The sequence below is a fragment of the Vidua chalybeata genome, chromosome 6 (genome assembly GCF_026979565.1).
Source record: "Vidua chalybeata isolate OUT-0048 chromosome 6, bVidCha1 merged haplotype, whole genome shotgun sequence".
Classification (NCBI taxonomy): Eukaryota; Metazoa; Chordata; class Aves; order Passeriformes; family Viduidae; genus Vidua; species Vidua chalybeata.
Window position 1 is genome coordinate 44,004,229 of NC_071535.1, and position 20,974 is coordinate 44,025,202.

A 20,974-nucleotide genomic window follows, 5' to 3' on the forward strand; every position below is an offset into this window, starting at 1 on the left:
GAGCTGCTGGACACAAGCCAGTGGTGCCTGCTCACAGCCCAGAGAGCCAAACACATCCTGGGCTGCGTCCAAAGCAGCGTGGGCAGCAGGTCAAGGGAGGAGATTCCTTCTCTCTGCTCTGTTTTGCTGAGACCCCACCTGAAGTGCTGTGTCCAGCTCTGGGGTCCCCAGCACAAGAAGGACATGGACCTGTTGGAGTCCAGAGGAGGGCCATGAAGTTGATCAGAGGGACAAAGCACCTCTACTATGAGGAAACACTGAGAAAATTTGGATTCAGCCTCGCATATTTTTATATTAGTATTCACTTAATTTTTTTGAATTAAAAGTTTTCTGTAACTTCTAGTCTCTTGGTCTAGTTATTTTTTGAGAAACTGGGGAGTGTGTATCATCCATATTTGTTGCCCTATACATCATTAATTACAGCAAGTAATTAGGTCACTTGACAAAGTGGTTTTGGGATTTTTAATAACTACTGTAGCTGTCATCTGAAACACCTCCATTCACAGATTATGAGAATGCACTAATACTGAGGCCATTTTTTCACTGGGATGTCAAGAGTTGACCCCTCACAGTACCACCTGCTGCTTTTTACTGTGCCTTGGCAAGACAGAGTTCTATACACTGCATACACCATCCTCAGCCTTTGACCTCACATTGGGTCCTTACTGCCTACACATTTATCTTACCAGTTGTTCAGTGACACACTAGGATCTGAACATTCTCCCAATTAGCTTATTATACTGTTGGTCTTTTGTTACGTTTAGATTTTATCTGTGAGAGGTTATGATTTTTTTAAAGATAAATGGTAAAAAATTATATGCATCAAGAACTTATTACTGGATGCAGAGCAAACATACACATGCACAAAGATGTTTTGTTCATTATAGAATATAACTTATTTAACTAATCACAGCATTTACAGTAAGTCAAATCTACTACACTAGTGGTGTCACGATATACTATGTTTTCAAGAGTTTCTTTACCTGCAAGTTTCAAATCCAAGCTCATGAGCTTTCTTCAGCTGCTCTAGTGTTGCCAAGGTACTGTTGAGAGCTCTGCAGAGTTCAACTGCTTCAGATCGTGTGAGACTGTAGCGACCATTTTTTTCAACATGAAAAACTCCTCCATATCTGCAACTTACATTGAATTCTGTTATCAAAAGAAAAGAAAAAATAAAGTTAAAAATTTAGACCTAATGCTTCACTGAAGACCTGGAAATTAATTATTTTCATATAATGCTTTCAAAGCAAACCCACAACAAGTACCAGCTACGAATTCATTCAGAAAAAGCACTGCCACTTTCAATCACCTTTTTCATACTTTTCCTCTTTGGGCTGAAGCATAAGCCAAATCTCCAGCCTTCCCAAAAACAGCAATACAACATGTTTTTGTAGGGTATCTAGGACATTTAACTTACCATTAACACTAATGTGCAGAAGAAAGGGTTAATAACAATAATATCAACATAAACAAGAATAATCATGTGTGTAGAGAGAAATGGGGAAACAACAGGACACTTCAAAGCAATGTGAGTTAATTGAAAAAAAGCAGTTGCAACTCTGGACTAGAATGACAACTGCAAAGCACACTTCATAGGAGTAGCTATTATTTCCAGTGCAAACAGGAGCATGACTCATTTTTATCTTAATTTTAATGGAAGTTCCATGTGCAAGAAAGGGAAAAATAGACCCGTCTTCTCCAATATTAAAAGGGTGTGTCTTTACTGTCTATTTGAAAAAAAAAAAGATGACATATAAAAACTGTTTTTCCAAAAGACACAAAATGCAATTCATGCACATTTACATTGACACATTATAAACAATGAGCAACTTTCTTAATGTGATTTTTGCTTGACAGTCTATTTTGTTCTATAACACAACTGTGAAAGCAAATGATAGTATTGAGGGCACGCACTCTTTCTTTAATTACTTTTGTCCATTCATAAATTGATGTTGTTCTGTGTATGGGGTATCTACTCATCGTAATCCTCAAGGAACTTTCCTTTCCATACCTCACAGGAAACTCTCAAGGAGATAAAACACCAGACTGGATGCAGGCTGGGTGATGCATGAGAGGACAGCCACTATTCACAGCATAGGTAGGAGTCCAATAGTATTGATGCTTGCTTGTCCAAAGGAGCTCAAAAGCTGTGCATCCAATCTTGAATACTTGCACCACAAGCGACAGAATTAATCATTATTGTTACTTGGATAGCCTTCCCACAAAATGAATGGAAAAAAACTCTTCTCCAACCATTCCACCTTCCCCAGTATATTGGCTGGCAAAAACATTTAATTTAGACAAAATCAATTTGCATTTCAGAGCTGTTTAACAGTCTTGCTGATTACAGTTCTTAGTATTTTTAATATTTTTATTATCATATATCATTAAAAAACATATGGCCCTTCTGCCACTCCTTGACTACTGCTAGGATGGAGCTGCTCTCACATCTGCCATGCAAGTGACTTCTACTTTGGCTCCAAATATTTAATATTCAAAGTCTGACATTGTCTTGGAAGTTGTCCAGGCAGTAGCTGTTATTAAGCATAAATGACCTAGACAAGAAAAAGGTTTCTCTTTAGTTTTCCCTTCTTGATTGTCTGTTCCTAAAACCTACTCTGTGAGGCCTAAGACTTAATGTTAAATATCCCATAATGTCTTATGAGATAAGATCACAAACTTGTATTTGATTACTTTAAAGTAACAATCTCAGTGATTCTGGAGATAAATTTTCTTGGAGCATCAACATCTTTTCTGATAATTTTAGGCTAATTTCTAAAAAGCTTTCACTATGAAAGCAGATACCACATACACTTCCTTTGGGTTCCATTTGATTGCAGTTAATCCTGGATTCACTGAATTATAAAGTGAAGGTCACTTTTGTTTAAAGTGAGTTGATTTAGCTATCATCAAATCTCAGCCCATTCCTGGTTTTAAACATTACAATTTATACTCTATTACCATGCTGAGATTTACTCATAGTCAGAATTATGCTTAGAGAGTCAATTACTGAGACTTCTGCTTTTTAAAAAAGTAGGCTTACTCACACAGATAGGCTTAATGGAACTACATGTGGGTTACATGCCTACACATGTGTACATTTTCCATGGAAATGCTCAGCCTGAGTAGACCCTGCACACCAGGACAGTGCTGGGAGGTACCTGCATGGGTGCTGCCCAACTGCACTGCATGCACGCACAGCAGCAAAGCCAAAGTTCCCAGGAAGCCTTGCTTGTGCAGCATGAGAGATCACGTGGGTGTCCAGGAAACCCCAGGCAAAAATGTGGCAATCCAGGTCTCAAAACTGGGTTTGAGTCCATCCAATTTGTTGGCACTGTGCCCTGAAGTAATGCTGAGACAGCATCTTTGTTTTCTTTGATGATATCTTCTACGCCTACTATTCCAAAAGCACCACTGCTGTTGCAGAGACACTCTGTTCGTGAAGAGCTGAGTATGGAAAAAGGACTAAAGCAGTACCCAAAATTCACATGGAATTTCACAGTCTAAGCAAATTGTGTAAATTCAGCATCTACTCTTTGAAGGCAGTAATTATCACATTTTAAAAAGTACAAAATACAAACCCAGAGCTATCAGGGCATGCAGCATTTTTACTGTATAATCTCAGATTTTAACGTTCACACAATGGGGAACAATGGGGACCCTTAACTGAATTAACTGAAAAAAATTCTGATCACACCAATAAATACTATATCAAAAACAAATGATGGGATCTAAACTAAATTAATACCTTAAATCTTTTTTCCCATGCTGAGGTTTACAGAGTAATTTTGAATTAAGGAAGAAACATGACTGTCAAATTTAAATCAAAACATGTATTTCACCTTTTCCCATAGGGCGGGAAGGTCAAATCCATTAATTTTATGTTGATGTTACTTAGCTGGCTTTAACACAGTTATGCAAAAGACGGATTTTTATTCTGTTCCAAGAACTAAGGCAATGTAAAACTCATTCTGCGTGACAAATATTGATGATCCTTTTAATATTTTTGAAGCTTCAAAGGGGCTGACTCAGAGTGGACTCACAGTGAAATCACCAATAGCACGCAAACTTTCCCTCCTTCCCTCCCACCCAGAGCTGTCTGGCTTTGGGGCCTGACAGGACACAATCCTTCCTATCTTCCTTCATTCACATGATTTGCTACAGCTGTTTAATAATAGTCCTTGAAGAAGGCAAATGGTACAAAATATGTTTGAATTGTCATAATCCATAATCCATAATCTCACGCAGAGCATGAGATTGGGTGACACAAACCAAAGCCATGGAGTGCTCCTGTCTGTGCTGAGATTTATGAGCATGGAAAACATAAACTTCCACATAGGCCATTTTCCCCTGTCTTTGCTGGGATTTCTGGTGCCCTCTCTCAAGCAGCTGCATGCAAACCTTTTTCTGCTATCCTTATTCACTTATCTAAACCAGGTTCAATTAGTACTTGTCAGCCAAAATCACTAACTTTGATTCCCCAGACAATTTGGTAGCTAGAGCCCACTGGTGGGGTAGAATCGCCTCACATAGACTAAAGAGCATTGTCCTGTCAGAGAAGTGTGAGTTACACCCTGATAATTAATAGGAGAGGCTTGTTAGAAACTGTCACTGTAAGAAACCAGGTGCAATTTCCATTTCCACCCTGATTCTGCAACCCTTATGTATAATGAGTAACACTGACTCATGCTAACTCTTCCCACTGGAATTAATTTTCCATGTAGATTTTTGGTATACTGTATGGATGTCTCATGCACTACTCCCAGTTTTCACTGTTTTCAACACACCACCTGGATGTTTCATTCTCAAGGTGGACGTTGTATTTTATTTGAGGAAAAAGAAAAGGCAGCAGTTCTTTTAGCAACTGCAGAGATACATCAAAGCAAACCAAGTGGAAGATCTGCGAACACCCCGCCCACTTGAGCAAAAGCAAGACTTGTACGTGTTAACAGACTTCTTAGTAAAACCGCACACTGAATTGCATGGCAACCAGGAAATGTTAGGGGGATGTTTTGGTGGGGATTTTCCTTTTCAGTTTGTGGTTCTAGATGATTGATATCTCACCAGGATGTGCTAAACTGGGGCTGACAACAGGGACAGAACCAGAGGTTTGACAGTGCATATAGTTTTAATTCTCTTTGTTTTAATAGATATAGGATTTACATTTACTGTAAGAACTTGGTTCTATATTTATTAAACTGATTTCTAGCTCTAGGCAGATCTACATGGGCAATTGTTTCCTTATAATCACAGAGTACCGGATTTTGTACCGACACTTCTGAACAGGAATAACCACCATCTTAGTACTGATACCTACTTTATGAATATTATCACCTGCTTTAAATGCTTGCTAGTAATGAAGTAGCAAAAAGTAACATACTGGAAACAGATTAAAATATATTTAAATGAAAATCCTAGTCATTACAATTCCTCTTCAGGCAAATCTATGAATTGGGCCATATGAGTCCTAAAATCTGAGGAGGTCTGGACAATCCAGATCTTGTCTCTCAGTTCAGACCTATCTCTAGTTATGCCTGGTTTTCTAATTGTTTCTCAAGAAAACTACTTCATGGCTAAATAAGAATGCATATTTTATTTCTGACTTGAGGAAATGGCCTCTGAATACAAAATTTCATATGGGATGGAGTCATAAAACATTTAAGGATCCAAAACATTTTGTCAATGTATATATTATGTAATCTGATTACTGCCATCTTGACATCTGCAAGAACTTAAAATGTACAAAAAATATCATTCAGTGATTACCTAATACACTACAACACACATGGGCCTGGAAGGCATTATTTGCTGAGTATTCTACCTTTTTTTTAGTCTATTAGTAAAAAACTTCACTAAAGCAACTTGCAGCCCAGACAACTGTAACAGGATACAGAGGCTTTTACCTTTATGTCAGATGTTGGACTAAAGCCCAAGTCAGTGATGAAAACCACTGGATAGCTGTTTGCTAGGTTATGTAAAATGATTCATTGATCCCAGCCACAGTCACTAATAGACACGTGTCGACATCATTAAAACACACCTATACTTGAATCCCTCAGGGCCTGATGAGGAAAGGAAAACTGTGCTGGGAAAATAGGACTCAAAACTGGGATGACTACACTCTGATCAAAATTCAGAAATCAAATTTGCAAGATCCACGTGAATGAAGCCAGAAGTCCTTTACCATCCCAACACAAAAGCGCCAAGGATCGAGCCACATGTGTCATCATTAAGTGTGGCTGGTTTTGTGTTTTTCCAGTTATGATAGTCTTGTTCTGCTAACCATCATTCTCTAAAGAAAGCAGAGAAACAAATCTAGAAATAGACCACCTGCACCATAAGCAAGGCTTTTCCAAATAGTGGCAGTGAAAGTAAGTCTTCATAGATTCTTGGGAGCTGTCCGATGAAATACTTTCCTTGGAGTATTGCCAAGTTGTGAAACCTACAATGATTTATAGGAAATACATTTCCAGATTTAATGGCAATAAACTGTACTTTTGGTTTTCAAAGTACCCCTTGTGGATATTTAAATAAAGCAAAATAAGGGGTTTGTTTTTCAGTTTGAAACTACCCTTAATTCTGAAATTAAAATAATTCATTTGCATAAAATAAAATAAAATAAAATAAAATAAAATAAATAAAATAAAATCACTTAAGAAAGTTAGGTTTAAATGTTTACATGGCTGTAATACATGTAGATGATTTAAGGAACCCAGACAAAAGTTTCCCTCAGGGATTTTTTAAAATATCATATTTTCATTTCAGTTTGGCATAGAAAAATGTTCTGAGCCTTGACAATTTTAATGGGAGAGAAAAACCCCACATAATTATATCCCTAATAGGTATGTGATATTCAGGGAGGGAAAAATTCTCTGCACACCTGGCTTTTTAAAGACAGCAATGTCCAGGAAAACACTTTAAAAGGGATTTACCTGCATGCTTGCAAGGCGTTCCTGCTATAAATAGAGAAAATGTATTCTTAGTAGCTGGGCGTGGTGACAAGAAAGTGAAGATGACTCTCCATAGATCCAAAGGTGTAAAGTCAGAACTTTCTTTGAAGTTGTGCCTAAGCTCTTCCTATTACCCAGTTATATTTGGGTACCTAGTAATTCAGTCTAAAAAAGCAAATAACAATGTAGCTTTCTCACTTTCCTTTGTGCCGCTAACTGCATGAAAAGTCATGAGACAGCCATGTTAACCTTGAGGTCCAAGTGGGCTGACGTGGATCTCTGCAGCGAAAAAGAAATGTGGCGGGACATATGCACAGTGACCAGGGCAGCATACAAGTATTCCTTGCATTTCTGTCTTACCTCTGGGAGCGCACACTGGAAATGGGATGCGAGACAAAACTCAAGCTGCTGGCTTTCGTCTAAATCGTTGTTCTTAATGAATCTGCCTACTGATCATTGAAGTCACTGTCTCTCTATCTGTTTGCTGATGGACAAAAATCTCCAGTCTCTTAACTGACAGCTCTCCTGGCTACTGCTTTAAAACAATGGGTGTGGGGGTAGTGCTATTAATAAATCAAGCATTCACAGAGTCACTCAAAATGCAAGTACAAGAAATATGCTTCAGTCCTCAGCAGTTGCTGTAGGAAGAAAAGAATCTGCTAATGCATCTTCCAATCATACTTTATCTGCGTGGCAACTGTTGCTCTGGTAAACATCCTGAGTGAGTCTATACTGTGTCATCACTTATGATAAACCTCCTGCTGCTGACATTAATATTAGTTTTTTTGTAATAGTCTCACCCAATAGGGAGCTGAAAGTTTTCAGACTCTAGCAGAACATGGTACAGCTGCACAACACCTCGGGGGGAAAATTGCAGGCAGTGATATCACAGTCTGCAATTAGTTATCTGATGTGCCCCCCTCGAAATGATGAAAACATAATCAACATTGCCGATACAAGGAGAGCTCCAGGCTGTACAGTGTGTAGTCTAACCCCAAAGGCTGAGTAACAAGGACTGTGAGGAGAATCAGTTGGGATCAGTTCCATGCAACCCAGGGGAAGAAACACATGAAACAAAGCTGGAGAATTATAGCTGGAGTCTGATTTTCACTGTTTGACTGATTTAGTTATTTGGGACAAAAGCAGTTGACACACACAGAGAGGCTCAGCAGACAGATCCCCAGCCTGGAGCCCAAAGGACCTTACTCCTATTCACTGCTCTGTCACTTATCCAATCAAAGAAAGGAACCTCAGGAATCTTTTCAAAAGCTTTGAAAGCCAGCCAGTTAAAACAAGGATAACATTAATCTGGTAGACATACCGAAGAAAGGAAGGCTGCTCGGAATATGCCTCACAATGTAGGACATGATCTGTAGAAGTCAAAGGGAAAGTTCTTATGCAAGCTTCTGATGATGGAAAAGAATATTTTCACATCCATTACTCCCTTTGTTTTTCCCCTAATACAAGAATGACAGGGATCCCATAGCCTGTAACAAGATTGCCTTAGGCCAGAAGGTAACTTCTCCTGGAATTTTTGGTGGCAAAATATTTCCATTTTCTGGAGCCTTTGTGGGTCTATCCACGCATATACTAGGTTTTCAAGAATCTTGAGATTTATACTGAAAATGCTGACTAGCAAGTAACTTTCCTAAGATGTATGCAGGTTATTCATACACTAAGCTACATGAGCAGTTAAATTTCTTTAATAATTCTTATAGTCTTAGTTATGAATCTTTTCAAATTGGTTTCATAAAGAGGCACATTTAATAACTAGAGTTTGCAATAAACATTAAGATGTACACATCTTAATTTGTGATATTGCTATCACAAATATGGTGGGAATAGTGATATTTTTCCTATTCAAAAAAAAGTTTATTTAAATTTAACAATTCATGACAAGCAATGAAGATTCTCTTGCTTGAAGGAAGAATGGGGAAAAGGCACTGGCACTGGCAGTGTAGCCTTGATATTCTGTATTTCAAATACTACATCAAATCCGACAAATATTTAGGCAGTGGAGATACATAAAGGCAATGCACTACTGCTTGCATGTAATCATCCTCAAATAGTGAAGCATCATTGTTTCCCAAAAGTGCTGGAATCATTGTGAAGCCAGTGTTTTTGTTGTGATGCTCATTGATTCTAGTAATTTGTTTTCATGAGATATAGCTGGATTTTACAAGAAGATCTAGAGCTAAATCCATGTTTGAATGGTAAATACAGTGGCAGACCTCATTTCAGGTACAGTGAGTTCTACAACACTGGATTCATTTTGAGCAAGAGTCAATTCAAACATCAGTTTGGGAATATGCTATCTTAATAAATACAAAATTTGAGACAATTACTAATTAATAAAGCACCACAATATTTTTCCCCCACCAAGGAGGAATTTTGCTTTAAGTAAAAGCAAAATTCCTCCTTGGTGGGGGAAAAATATTGTGGTGTTATACTTTTACTTAAAGCAAAATTCATCAAGTGGTTTATCAAGAGCACTAGACAAAGCATTCATCCAGGACATAAGAGTACAGGCTGGAAGAAAAACTCATTGAGAGTAGTCCTGATGAGAAGGACTTGGGATTTATCAGGGATGAAAAGCTGGACATGAGCCACCTGTGTGTGCTCCCAGCCCATAAAAGCCAACAGCATCCTGAGCTGCATCCAAGGGAACGTGGCCAGCAGGGCAAAGAAGTGATTCTTTCCCTCTACTCTGCCCTTGTAAGACCCCACCTGGAATGCTGCATCCAGCTCTGGGGTCCTCAACAGTTTAAAGACCTTTTGGAGCAAGTCCAAATGAGGGTCATGAAAATGACTGGAGGGCTGGAGCACATCTCCTACAAAGAGAGGCTGAAAGAACTGGGATTCTTCAAGCCAGAGAAGAGAAGGCACTGAGGAGGCCTCACTGCAGCCTTGCAGTACTTAAAGGTTTTTTTTTAAAAAGAGGGAGAGTTTTTTGCACAGGCAGGTGGTGATAGGACAAGGGGGAACAGTTTTAAACTAAAAGATAAAATATTCAGATTTGATGTTAGAAACAAGGTCCTTACTGTGAGGATAGGAGGCACTGGAATAGGTTGCCCAGAGAAGCTCCACTCCTGGGAGTGCTCAAGACAAGGTTTGATGGAGCCCTGAGCAACCTCATTTAGAGTGTGGCATCTCTGCCCATGGCAGGGGGTTGGAAACGAGGTAATCTTTAAAGTCCCTTCCAACCCAAGCCATATTGTGACTCTCTGATGTCTTAGAAACAGCAGAAGTAGCTGATGCAGTGAGAAACCACTTTTCCAGGTGATTTGCTGCCATTCACTGTGCATAGATCCTCTTGTCTTTCTCAAACAGCCTAAAAACTTGTCTTAGACACACCTTGCTATAACAAACTGCTAATTGACCTGACTCATAAAACTACTTTCTCTGGAAGGGTGGGAGATATTGAGCAAGTTCCCAATATTGAAATCAATTCAAGATACCAAAACCAGTAAGTCAAAAAGCAAAAGATATATTTCAATTAGTCATGTTGCCATGACTATCACTGTGGATATATTTATATCACATCAGGGGTGGAAAAAAGGTGTCAATACATTGCCTTGCAATTGCTGTGACTCAACAGTAATGTGATTGTGACTGTGTTGATAAAATGGCACGACCTGAGCACTATGAGTAATAAAGTCAGACAGAAGACTAATACTGTTAAGAGATTCAGTGTAGGTCTACAAAAAGTTGGTTGTATTGATGCCTTGAGAGGCTACCTAGAACAGAGGCTAAACAGTAGTAAAGGAATAAAGCAGGTATTTATTAAAAGGCCTTCAAAGGATACACCTTGGGCAATACAAGAGCCCAACCATGGCTACACCTAAGATGGACCCAAGATGGACTTAGAGTCACGAGTTTTCACACTTTTATGAGTTTTGGTTCATTTACATATTGGGGTTTGTTGTCCCATTACAGCTTCATGAAGTCAAATCCTTCCAGATTGCTCTCCTCAGTTTGCTGTTGTTTATGCCTTTTGGGCCTTAAGCTGTAATGGTGTCCTTGGTTCTTGGGTGGGAAAAGGATTATTTTGTCTGACAAAACTGTGAAGAGACCTTGCTAACACTTTATATGAAGTTCAGAGTTATATACTAATGCAGTACAGAATCTGGAAAATCTGAAACTTAAGGCATCAGTATGGGTGTTTCAAAAATTAGGAAAACACTTACTCATAAGGGGTATTTTCTCACACATATTGTTCAGCTGAAAGAAGGATTGCACAAAAAGACTCAGTGATGGATTGCCAAACAGTAACTGAAGAGAGTTTCCTATTTTTACGGTAACAGTTTTCAGAGAATGCTCTAGTCCTCTGTGTTCTTGTTCACTTCCTCTCCAGTAGAATAATATTTGCACAAGAACATTTTTCTTACAGTTAATCATAATGCTTCTTTCATCTGAAATAGCCCTGTATGTGAAATGATACCTGCTTTCTGAAACTGAGGCAAAAGAGTCGCTGATTTTGTTGGTGGAACAAGGGGCTGGGACTTTCTATTTACAACTACATTGCTGTCTCTCTGTTGCCCTACCTGTGAAGTGGGGATAAAAACACTGACTTCCCATGGTCTACAAAAATCACAAATCATTATTTTCTGCTGGCAGCATGTTTGTCAGTTCACTTCTTTCTCACTAGTTGGGAATATTCTTTCTTTGTTAAATACTATTATATCTAGACTTCAAATTTTAAGTTCTAGGGTAATTCAAATACATTCAGCCTGACTCCAGCTCTGCTGAAGGTGTTGATGAAATCCACCAGATAAGGAACTCCCTCTTGACCAAATGTTGTCATATTTATGTAAACTTCATGCAATGGAAAGAAAAAAAAAAAAAAAAACAAAACAGAACAACAATTTCAACAGACACACCATCTATTTCTGAAGTGATACATTGAGAAAACCTAAGATGGCAAATCTGTTTCAAGAATTCTTCTACAACAGTCAGAAGAATCCAGCAGAAGAAAAACAGAAGGAATACATCTCAGACATGTGCTGGCATTGAAATGTTTGAATGTTTAAGGGACTGTAGAATATACTGAGGAGAGACCACTTGTTTTTGTTACTAATGTCTACATTGAGCTTTGAAGACGTGGATGTGTATCAAGTAAAAGTTACCAAGAAATTCTTCTGTAGGTTATAAACCTTGCTGGGCCCAAGACTTTCAGTGCTGTCACTAGGTTTTTAATGGGCTTGTGATAACACAGAAGCAATTGAAGCAAATAACATTGTTCGTATTTTATTTTGAAGGGTAGCCTAGTCAGGCAGAGAGAGCTTTTTAATTTTTTTCTCCTTTTCTCAGCAAAAGAAGCTAATTAAAGAGTTTATTCATTTGCAAATGCGAAATTTTGAATAGAAATTCTACTGTTCTTTAAGGGCACGGTAGAAACATCTTACCAGTCTTGCACTATTCTTTATGCAATATATTATTTATGCTGCACTAATGTACAATAGGTCTGGCCCCCACTGGCATACATATAAGTAGTAGGAGTTGTTAAGATACATAAAAGAAGAAGAAAAAAAATCTCCAGCTCCAGAAAGAAACACAAACTACTTGTTACATGTACTACCTGAATTAAAATGAGCTTCCATCAAAGCATTATCAGAAAGCAAATTCAGATTTAGTCCTACTCACAGGATATGTCGCCTCCTGGAAAACTGGACAACTGGGCTTTTTCTAATCCACATGAACCCACAGAGACAGAAAACGTTGTCGACTGTATATGCCTAGAGATGCCCTTGAAAATCACCTGAAAAACTGTGCTGATCTTACACTTCTGTGATGCTCTAAGATTGCCTCTGCTTCACTGTTTAAAAAAAAACAGATAATCCTGTGCTTTGTGCAGTGTGAGCACAAACAATATCACTACTGGATAATGTGTGAGATTTGGCCGGTCAAGAGCATGTTGAGAAAATAAAACAAAACTACTGTAATCTTTTCCCATCCAAAAAGCAGCCAGGAAATTAAGCCATAAGAATAAAAGGAGAAAAGAAAGAGTGAATAGAACTCATCTTGTAGAAATGTTACAAGACACAAAAATCATCACAGACACTCTTAGAAGTGCTCTGCAATATTTCATACCACAACAGGGAGCAAATGGATCTGGGGTTTTACTGAGGCAAGCCACAAAAGCAGGAAAGAAACTTTTCTCTAGGCAGTCACCATGGGAATGTCCCACATGCTCAAAATGTCTGGTAGTTACTGCTTTTAATACAAGAATTGTCAACAGGATAAATGCTTCTCTAAAACCGTAGCTGTGCCCACTCAGTGATGAACTGGAACACCATGTATCTCTTCCCAGTAGGTTCTAAAATTATTTGGTTACACTGTGGAAAAGAGGAGTTTAAAAGTTTAGAGCTCAATACGCAATCTTGAGGACGACATTTTTATTTCTGTGCTAGGAGAGATTGTGCTCCTTACAAGACAAAGTTACTCTGACTAGAGCAATGGAAGAGTGGTATTTTGTTAATACCAATCTTCCAAAGTCACAGGACACCTCAGCCCTACAGCCTTTCCCAGAGCATCGAGCTTTAAGTACAGATACCTCCAAAATCTCAATAAGACAATTGATATATATCACTAGGAAGTATTGCTTCAAACAGGAGCAAAACTTGACTAAATTTATGACTCTATTCTTCAGCTAAGTATTAAAGAAATTTTCAAGTTCTTGAACCTTAAGAAGTGTTCATTCTGACAGCAGGGCAAAAGATATGTCAGTTCTCACTGGGAAAACTGCTTCAAACATCACTAATCATAAAAAGATAAGCATGGAATAAGAACTCTTTAAGGAAGCTCTACTTTGCATTTGCTGTTGTCTAACAGGAAACAATTGCTATTGAACTGAAAAAACTGCCAGTCCTCAGTGCGTATAAAGATAGCAAACACACAAGTAAACAGGATAAAACTGTCAGAGCAATAAAGTTTTATCTGACTTTTACAGCACTGCTACTGGCAAAATTGATTTAAACAAAATACGTATTATTTCACTTCCATGTTCTAAGCGTTCCTATATGTGCAAATTTATGCATAAACAACATATAGGAACAGAGAACAAAACCCTACATTTATAAATATGAAGACTCATTAGCAAAATAAGCTTTTTTTCTACATTTACACACCTGTATAAATGTTGGAAAAGGGAAAGGATATGTAAATAATGAAGGACACCTAATCAAGCAGAAGGAGGAAGAATAAGGGAGTGAAAGATGCATTCATGCCACACCCTCAGTGGCTTCATTATGAATGGATCATGTTTCTTTATAATTGGCAAATAATACTTTCCCTTGAACCTGCCTGATTCAAGGGAACTCCATCTTCTTTGTGCAGAAGCTTTATCCAGAGCACCAGGATGGAGCTGGTAAGACCTGGCTGTCCTTAGCAGTGACATATTGTGCCACTCCCTGGTCTCCTCATTCCATGATAGGGACACTCCACCTTGTCCCAGAGATGTGAGTTGGCCGACGGCAAAGAGTAGGTAAAGCACTCCCACCAGAGCCACCCCTGCAGCACGGCTGAACTACTGCATTTACAAGCTGCAGGAGGAGCACATTACAGCCTGTTCAGTCTGGTTTGAATGGGCATGTGGGCTCAGAGCGCTCTCTGCAAACAGCCGCAGCCTCGCTGCCCTGGCACGCCTTATCCCATCCCTCGCTGATACGCCTCCCTGCTACAAAGCTGTGTTCCCTTGGAGAGGTTGCCATCCCAACGCTGGTGCTCAACTTTAGACACCAGTTTGGCCAGCAGCTTGCTTTCTGCCTGTGCACTCCCTCACATCTGCTCACAGGGGTCTGGGTGCCCACAGAACATGCACTGAGCTTCAGTTAACCTCTCACTTCTGTATGGGAAATCTGCAAGAAACTACTCATTGCAACTACCCACACACACCACACCCTGCTTCTTTACAGACACCTATCCATTAACAAAAATAACAATAAAAAAGCCCCCTAGGGAAATGTACTTCTGAGAACCTGTTTTGCTAACATGCTGTCACTGTGAGACATACATAATTAACAAAAGCTATGCCATGGTAGGTTTTTTGTTGGTTTTTTGGGGTTTTTTTTGTTTTTTTGTTTTTTTGGTTTTTTTTACTATTATACGTTCTGTCAGAGGCACCATCTTATTTACGAAAGCAGGTATTTAGCAAAACATTAATTGCGAAGTTGAGGATTGCAGGCTAATGCCCTTTTCCTAGGCAGCTGTCAGTGTGTACCCTGGCAATCTCTTTTACAACCCTCTCACACTGCTTCTGGAACAGTATCATTAGCAGAGAGATGAAGTTTTAACACAGCTGCTGCAGGTCTGGCGTTTTTTCTTTTTTTTTTTTTTTAAGACACAATACAGTCTCTTAGAGTTTCCAGCTACTAAGCTACATCAATCGTAAACAGAAAAGAGGAAAAAAAGAATGGGAAGCAAAGTATTTGTATATAAATATTATATGTATATAAATGTAATGGAAATGTATGTATATAAATATAATATAAATGTATATTATTTGTATATAAATACAAACTCCAAATGTAAGTAGAATTCAGGTCTTCTCTGTGATTTTTACTTTGAATTAGCATACCCTGCTTGTGCTTTCATGTTTTTAAGGGCTAAAACTGTAGATTATTCTTCATGTCCTTTTAGGTTTTTTTGGTGTTTTTTTTTTTTTTTTTTTTTTTTTTTTTTTTTGTTGTTGTTTGGGGTGTTTTTTTTTTTTTTTTTACTGTTTCACAATATGAGAATTAAAGGTTATTGTACCAAAATAAGACAGCTGCATTATATAAAGTTGCCAGTGTTGTCATGTAGAGGAACTGGAAAGTCCCAAAGCCATTGCTTACAAAAGAAAGTTCAATTATGTTCCTAATTGAAAGCACAGACTCAAAAAATGACTGCAGGTTTAGTTATGCAGGAAACAGTCACGGAGGTTTGAACTTTAAATTGCAATTAGCTGAACTTTCTGTCTGACTGGAAAGATTCTCCAAGGAAAATCCCTCTTTTTCTCAGTTGCCACTTGACATTGCTGCCTGCAGACTCATTCATAGGATGAGCTACTCTGCCGTCCTTGGGCGGGGGCAGCTCCGGCAGCCGCGGCAAGGGAGGGAAATCACAGCCAGCTGCTACTGATATTACTGCCGAGGCACTGCGGGGAGCTTGTGATTGAGCGGGGAGGAAATGATAAACACACAGCACTGACACAATCCTCTCTGCCACTGCTATTAGCAGCACCTATCATGGCCACTGATAATTACAGTGTCTGATAACTTTGAAATTATTATTACCTCTCTGGGAGGGAGAGATGACTGTCTGTTAAGAGATGATGGACTCCTGGAAAATGACCAGCAGCTACACCAAACTGGCTTCCCACCCACAGTCGTGGAAAACACACAGAGAATGGTCCAAACCACCAGGTTTATCACACAGAAACCCTGACAGGTAAAGGCAAAGAACAAACTAGACTGTGGATGTGTTCTACTTTCTAGCAAGTTGGAAGTTTCCATTTCTCTATTTTAAGAATTCAGCTTAATGTTGACAAATTGAATCAGCACACTCCCAGATGCCAGCTGATTCTAAAATATGATGTGTTTTGAACACCATTAAATTGTTCCAGTGCAATGTTGCATTGTTTTCAAAATAGGCAAGATTACTGTGATGGGTCATGTTTGTTTCACAATTATCTTCTCTATGAAGTTATAGTTCACAGATAATTACATACATTTAGCCTTGGTCCTGAAAAAAACAATTTTAGAGACGAGTTTTGCAGAACTCCTTCCCTTGCTCTCTCACATCATATTCTCTTGAAAATAAAAGACTGAACAGTGATATATGAAGGGGAGAATGATCATCATTCTCTTGAAAATAAAAGACTGAACAGTGATATATGAAGGGGAGAATGATCATCTTCCATATTGACTGTATTTTCAAACACTTACCCCTTAGTTCTGGAACAAAAATGTGATGCAAGAAGACCAGAAAGAAGATGGAGAAGCTTTTTTACAGCATTTGGAATATCAAAAAACTTCTTTGACTGATTTACCCTCTCCTTATAAAGGAACTCTACATTGCTTTTTCTCTGCTTCTCTACAACGTGTTTTACTATCAGTCAACTACATTAAGAACCAGTATTATCAAATATTATCACATCTTTTCAAGTATTTTAGGAGTAATGAGCTCATGATTTTCTCTGGTGTGTATCTGTCTATCAGCATGTCGTGATGTCTCCAGCTCCTGGCACATTCTTCATACCTCATGCATATTTAGTTGATAGATGAATAACTGCAATATTCACACTATCTTCAATTCAGACCTATAAAAGTCATGGGATCTCTTCTGGAAAGAAAGATACACCACATATGAATGAACATATTGTTTAACCTTGACTAGAGCTACCAGTGGTTTTAAAAGCATTTACTTTAAAAAGTTCTTCTTCAATTGTATGATGCTATCTGTCCTCATTAAGCCTTTCTCTGACTTCCTATTTTCAAGGTAATGGCTCTTCATTGTGGTGAACACCAGTACCTAAAGAATCTTCAAACATTTCTCCAAATTCTCCAAAACAATCCCCTGCCATGCTTTGTTGGCTCTGCGTGTGCGAGTGTTTCCAGGACAGCTCCATAACCCTTCCACCAAACTATGATGGAAAGTTCAAGTGACCTCTTAATAAAGTCTCGTTACTTTGTAGCTTTGGGAAACTGCCAAGATACACACTGCAAGGACTGAGTGAAAATAACCTAGCACAAAGAGCTTCTTCAAACTGCTTTATTTACAAATTTACATGATAGATATGTAAACCAAGGGGCAGGCAGGTGTCTTCCTTCATGACTGACCAGCAGCTGCAGGAGGCTTGTCTCAGAGCCTCACCTTGGAATGGGGCTCTGGCAACCTCTCCAGTGCTAACAGGCAAGCTCCTTCCTCCCACGGGCAGACTCATTCTCCCTCCTTCCATTTCATCCTTACCACTACTACTTCTCTTCTCTTGCCATCCCCCCTCTTCCAGTTTGGGGGTCAAAATTCTAGTATTTGTATTAATCAAGGAAAAATTTGAGAAAAATATTTCTACAAATACATAATGTTTGTAGAAGAAAATCTGCTGCGAAACATCATTAACCAAGATGTCAGCATCTATATTCTCTGGGATCCAGACTCCTTAGACAAGTCATGTCAACGCTATGAGTAAGAAACAGATCAGTGACAGTATAGTCGCAACACCACAGAAATCAGGATGACTAAGTTTTCCAGCTTTCTCTGTATCTCATTTTTCCTTCTGAAATCACATTAACAGTAATTCCAGGTCCTCTTTAATTCTGTAAAATTCTGTACTAAAAAGAATCAAAATTCCAGTTCAGGAGTTTCCCGCATCAAAAGCCATTAGTCTGTGATACACAGCAAAATCACTGGCTAAAAATAGAAAACACCACCATCAACTGCTGTTTTGAAATCATTACTGACTAAAAAGTCATGCTGGAATGTACTGTATATCAACTCAAATATACTGTAGCTATATTCTAATACCTTTCTAAGCCAGTAAAGAAACTTCCCTGGAGGGCATATGTGAAGTTTGACACACTTTTTGTAACTATGCTGAGGGCTAAATAATGGGGCTTTCTGTCTCACTGTAAAAACACATTACTCCCAGAGTCAGTGCAGACCCTGCTCTCTAGGACACTCCAGGCAGCTCATAGAAGTAAAAATCAGTCGAGCAGTTATAGTATTTATACAGTGCACAGACGTGGACCAAGCCAAGGCTTTAAATACATCTTGGACATACCTTACTTGCCTACAGTAGCCCTGTCCTTTCTCTTAAGGCTTTGTCTATAAACCTGATCTTAGCAAGAGCATTTTGATACAATGGAAAAACGATTTTAGAAAGAAAAGCTATGAGGCTGCTTCAGCTACCACAGAAGCTCTGGGAACTTGTTCCCTCTGACACACCCATTCACAGCCTGGCAGCACTGCAACCATTAACAGAAGTATCCCCTGCTGCTCGAGCAAATGAGACACATATTTACTATACATACACAGACACACACACAGCCCTTGGGTGACAATGGCCATGAAAAATGCATTTTGTTAGACTCCTGGAACTGATGAGTACAAAAACAACATAGAAGCACAACTGTTGTCCCTAACCACAAAATGCATTGAGGCAGTTACAGTCACGGTGAGAATCTGCTAAAAATATGGTCATTCCCCTAAAACATGGTTGAGCCTGCACCATATAAAAGTTCAAAGGCTTTTTGTCACTTTGGACATACATTTTTTATTTTTTTCACTCTATTAACCTTAGATTTTAAAATACAAATATTTGAAGCAGACAACCAAGCTGCAGGAGGGTAAGTAATAAACAGCTGAACTTTTGTCACTTCTAACCCTCTTTGTTCCAAAAGCTCATCAGTCAGCCTCAGAGAGACCTTAGAAAGTCAGAAGCAAGCATGCTTCGCATAAAAGCTCTCCAAATTTCAGCAGAGATCCCTGCAGGTTTTCTCCTTTTCAGCAAGGCTGTGCCCAAATGCAGTTTGTTTCAGCTGTTGGTTCAGCTCATGTAAACTCCAGAATGCAGCTGTAAGCTGGATGGGGGGTGGGGGCTCACCCCCTTCCTTCCACTCCCCTTTTCGCTGCAGTCCAAAGGGGAGCTGGGAGAGCAAACTGCGTTTGTAACAGCAGTCACATTGTCAAACTGACCTTTACCAGAGCCATTCCGAATTCCCTAATGTAGTTCTGTTCCTAGTTTAAACTTCATTCTTTAATGTTCTGCAAATCAATTTTTACAGATTTGGAATTGCCCTTTACAAGAAATACACAGCTTTCCGTGCTTGTACAGACCAGCACAGCTGAGATTACACTTCTAAAACATCTCTGATAACACTTGAAATAATTAAAGTTTATAGATGCAAGAAAGCTGTTAACTATCTAGCAGAAGCACACTTACTGTCTGAAGCATTAACTTAACAATCATAAGAGTTTTCATTTAAAAAAATCTTACCCGTTTCTGCTAGACAGAGCTTCAACAAAAATAATCCAAAAATTGTCCATAAGGAGAAGTTGGCCATTGTTTTCTTGGAACTGTTTTGCAAAATCCAAAGATACTTGCAAGCTGCAGAAAGAAGGAAAGCACCAACGCTTGTTAAGCCTGCAGTCAACGAGTCTGAACTTTGCTGCACTTTTTATTCTGATTCAAAGGAACTGAAGTAATGACATAACTGGGAGGGGGCAGCTCCATCAAAAGTCACACCCATATTGCAACAAAAGTTACCCAGCAGCAGAAGAAGGGGGAGTGGAAGGAAAGCTAGGACTGACTAAGCAGGCACACTTGAGTTTTAAAGAGCCACTAAACCTTCTCTTCTTACACTAGTCTAGTCAAAAGTTATACTTAGTGTGCTTGTAGGAAAATTTGAGTAATCTCTCCTGAGTTCTCTCAGAAATACACAGTTATAAGCATTTCAACCTGCATTTTAAAATCTCTTCATTATTGCAAACCAAGTGAACATAAAAGCACTGGAGTTTCTAAACCCTGGTAAAGCATCTTAACAGCCTAGATATTTCCCAAAAATTTTTTGCTTATTTATTCCTATCTCACCATTTTCTCTTTGTGCAGTTCAATTAAGAGCAAGTAACATGCCTGCTCTGCAGTGAAGCTTTCTGCAATGTTTTTGTTCACTGCTAGAGGATAACATCATGCAGAAGTCGAGGCTGTTCAGTTTCCCACAGCCCGTTCTACCCTTGATGTCCCTGCACACGCTGCTTCAAGAAGAGAAATGAATGAACAAAAGTAGTGAATAATGCCAGTACCAGAAGTGAGTGATACTGAGGACTGAGGCGGATATTTTATTCTATTGATAGCATAAGGTACAGAAGGAATTTTTCCTCCTATTCCCAATTCAAAAAGCAGAGAAGCAGGATGAAAAGATCTCTGAGGTTCAGACAAGGTCTCAGTTCCTGAGGAACATATGTTCATTGGAGTGTGTGGTTTCGTTTGGCTCTTCATGAAACCCCTGATGAAAACCCCAAGGCCTCTGTAGATAAGCAAAAGGCTT

General features: G+C 38.9%; 1 protein-coding gene across 1 annotated transcript in view; it reads right to left on the bottom strand.

Moving 5' to 3' along the window:
- The window catches only part of CD44 (CD44 molecule (Indian blood group)), a 52,939-nt gene extending 32,882 nt beyond the window's left edge, over positions 1–20,057 (bottom strand). The window contains 2 exon segments of the mRNA XM_053946121.1: positions 984–1,149; positions 19,924–20,057. Coding sequence (XP_053802096.1) covers positions 984–1,149; positions 19,924–19,990 — 233 coding nt within the window. The 5' untranslated portion in view covers positions 19,991–20,057.
- Positions 20,058–20,974: the final 917 nt, after the last annotated feature.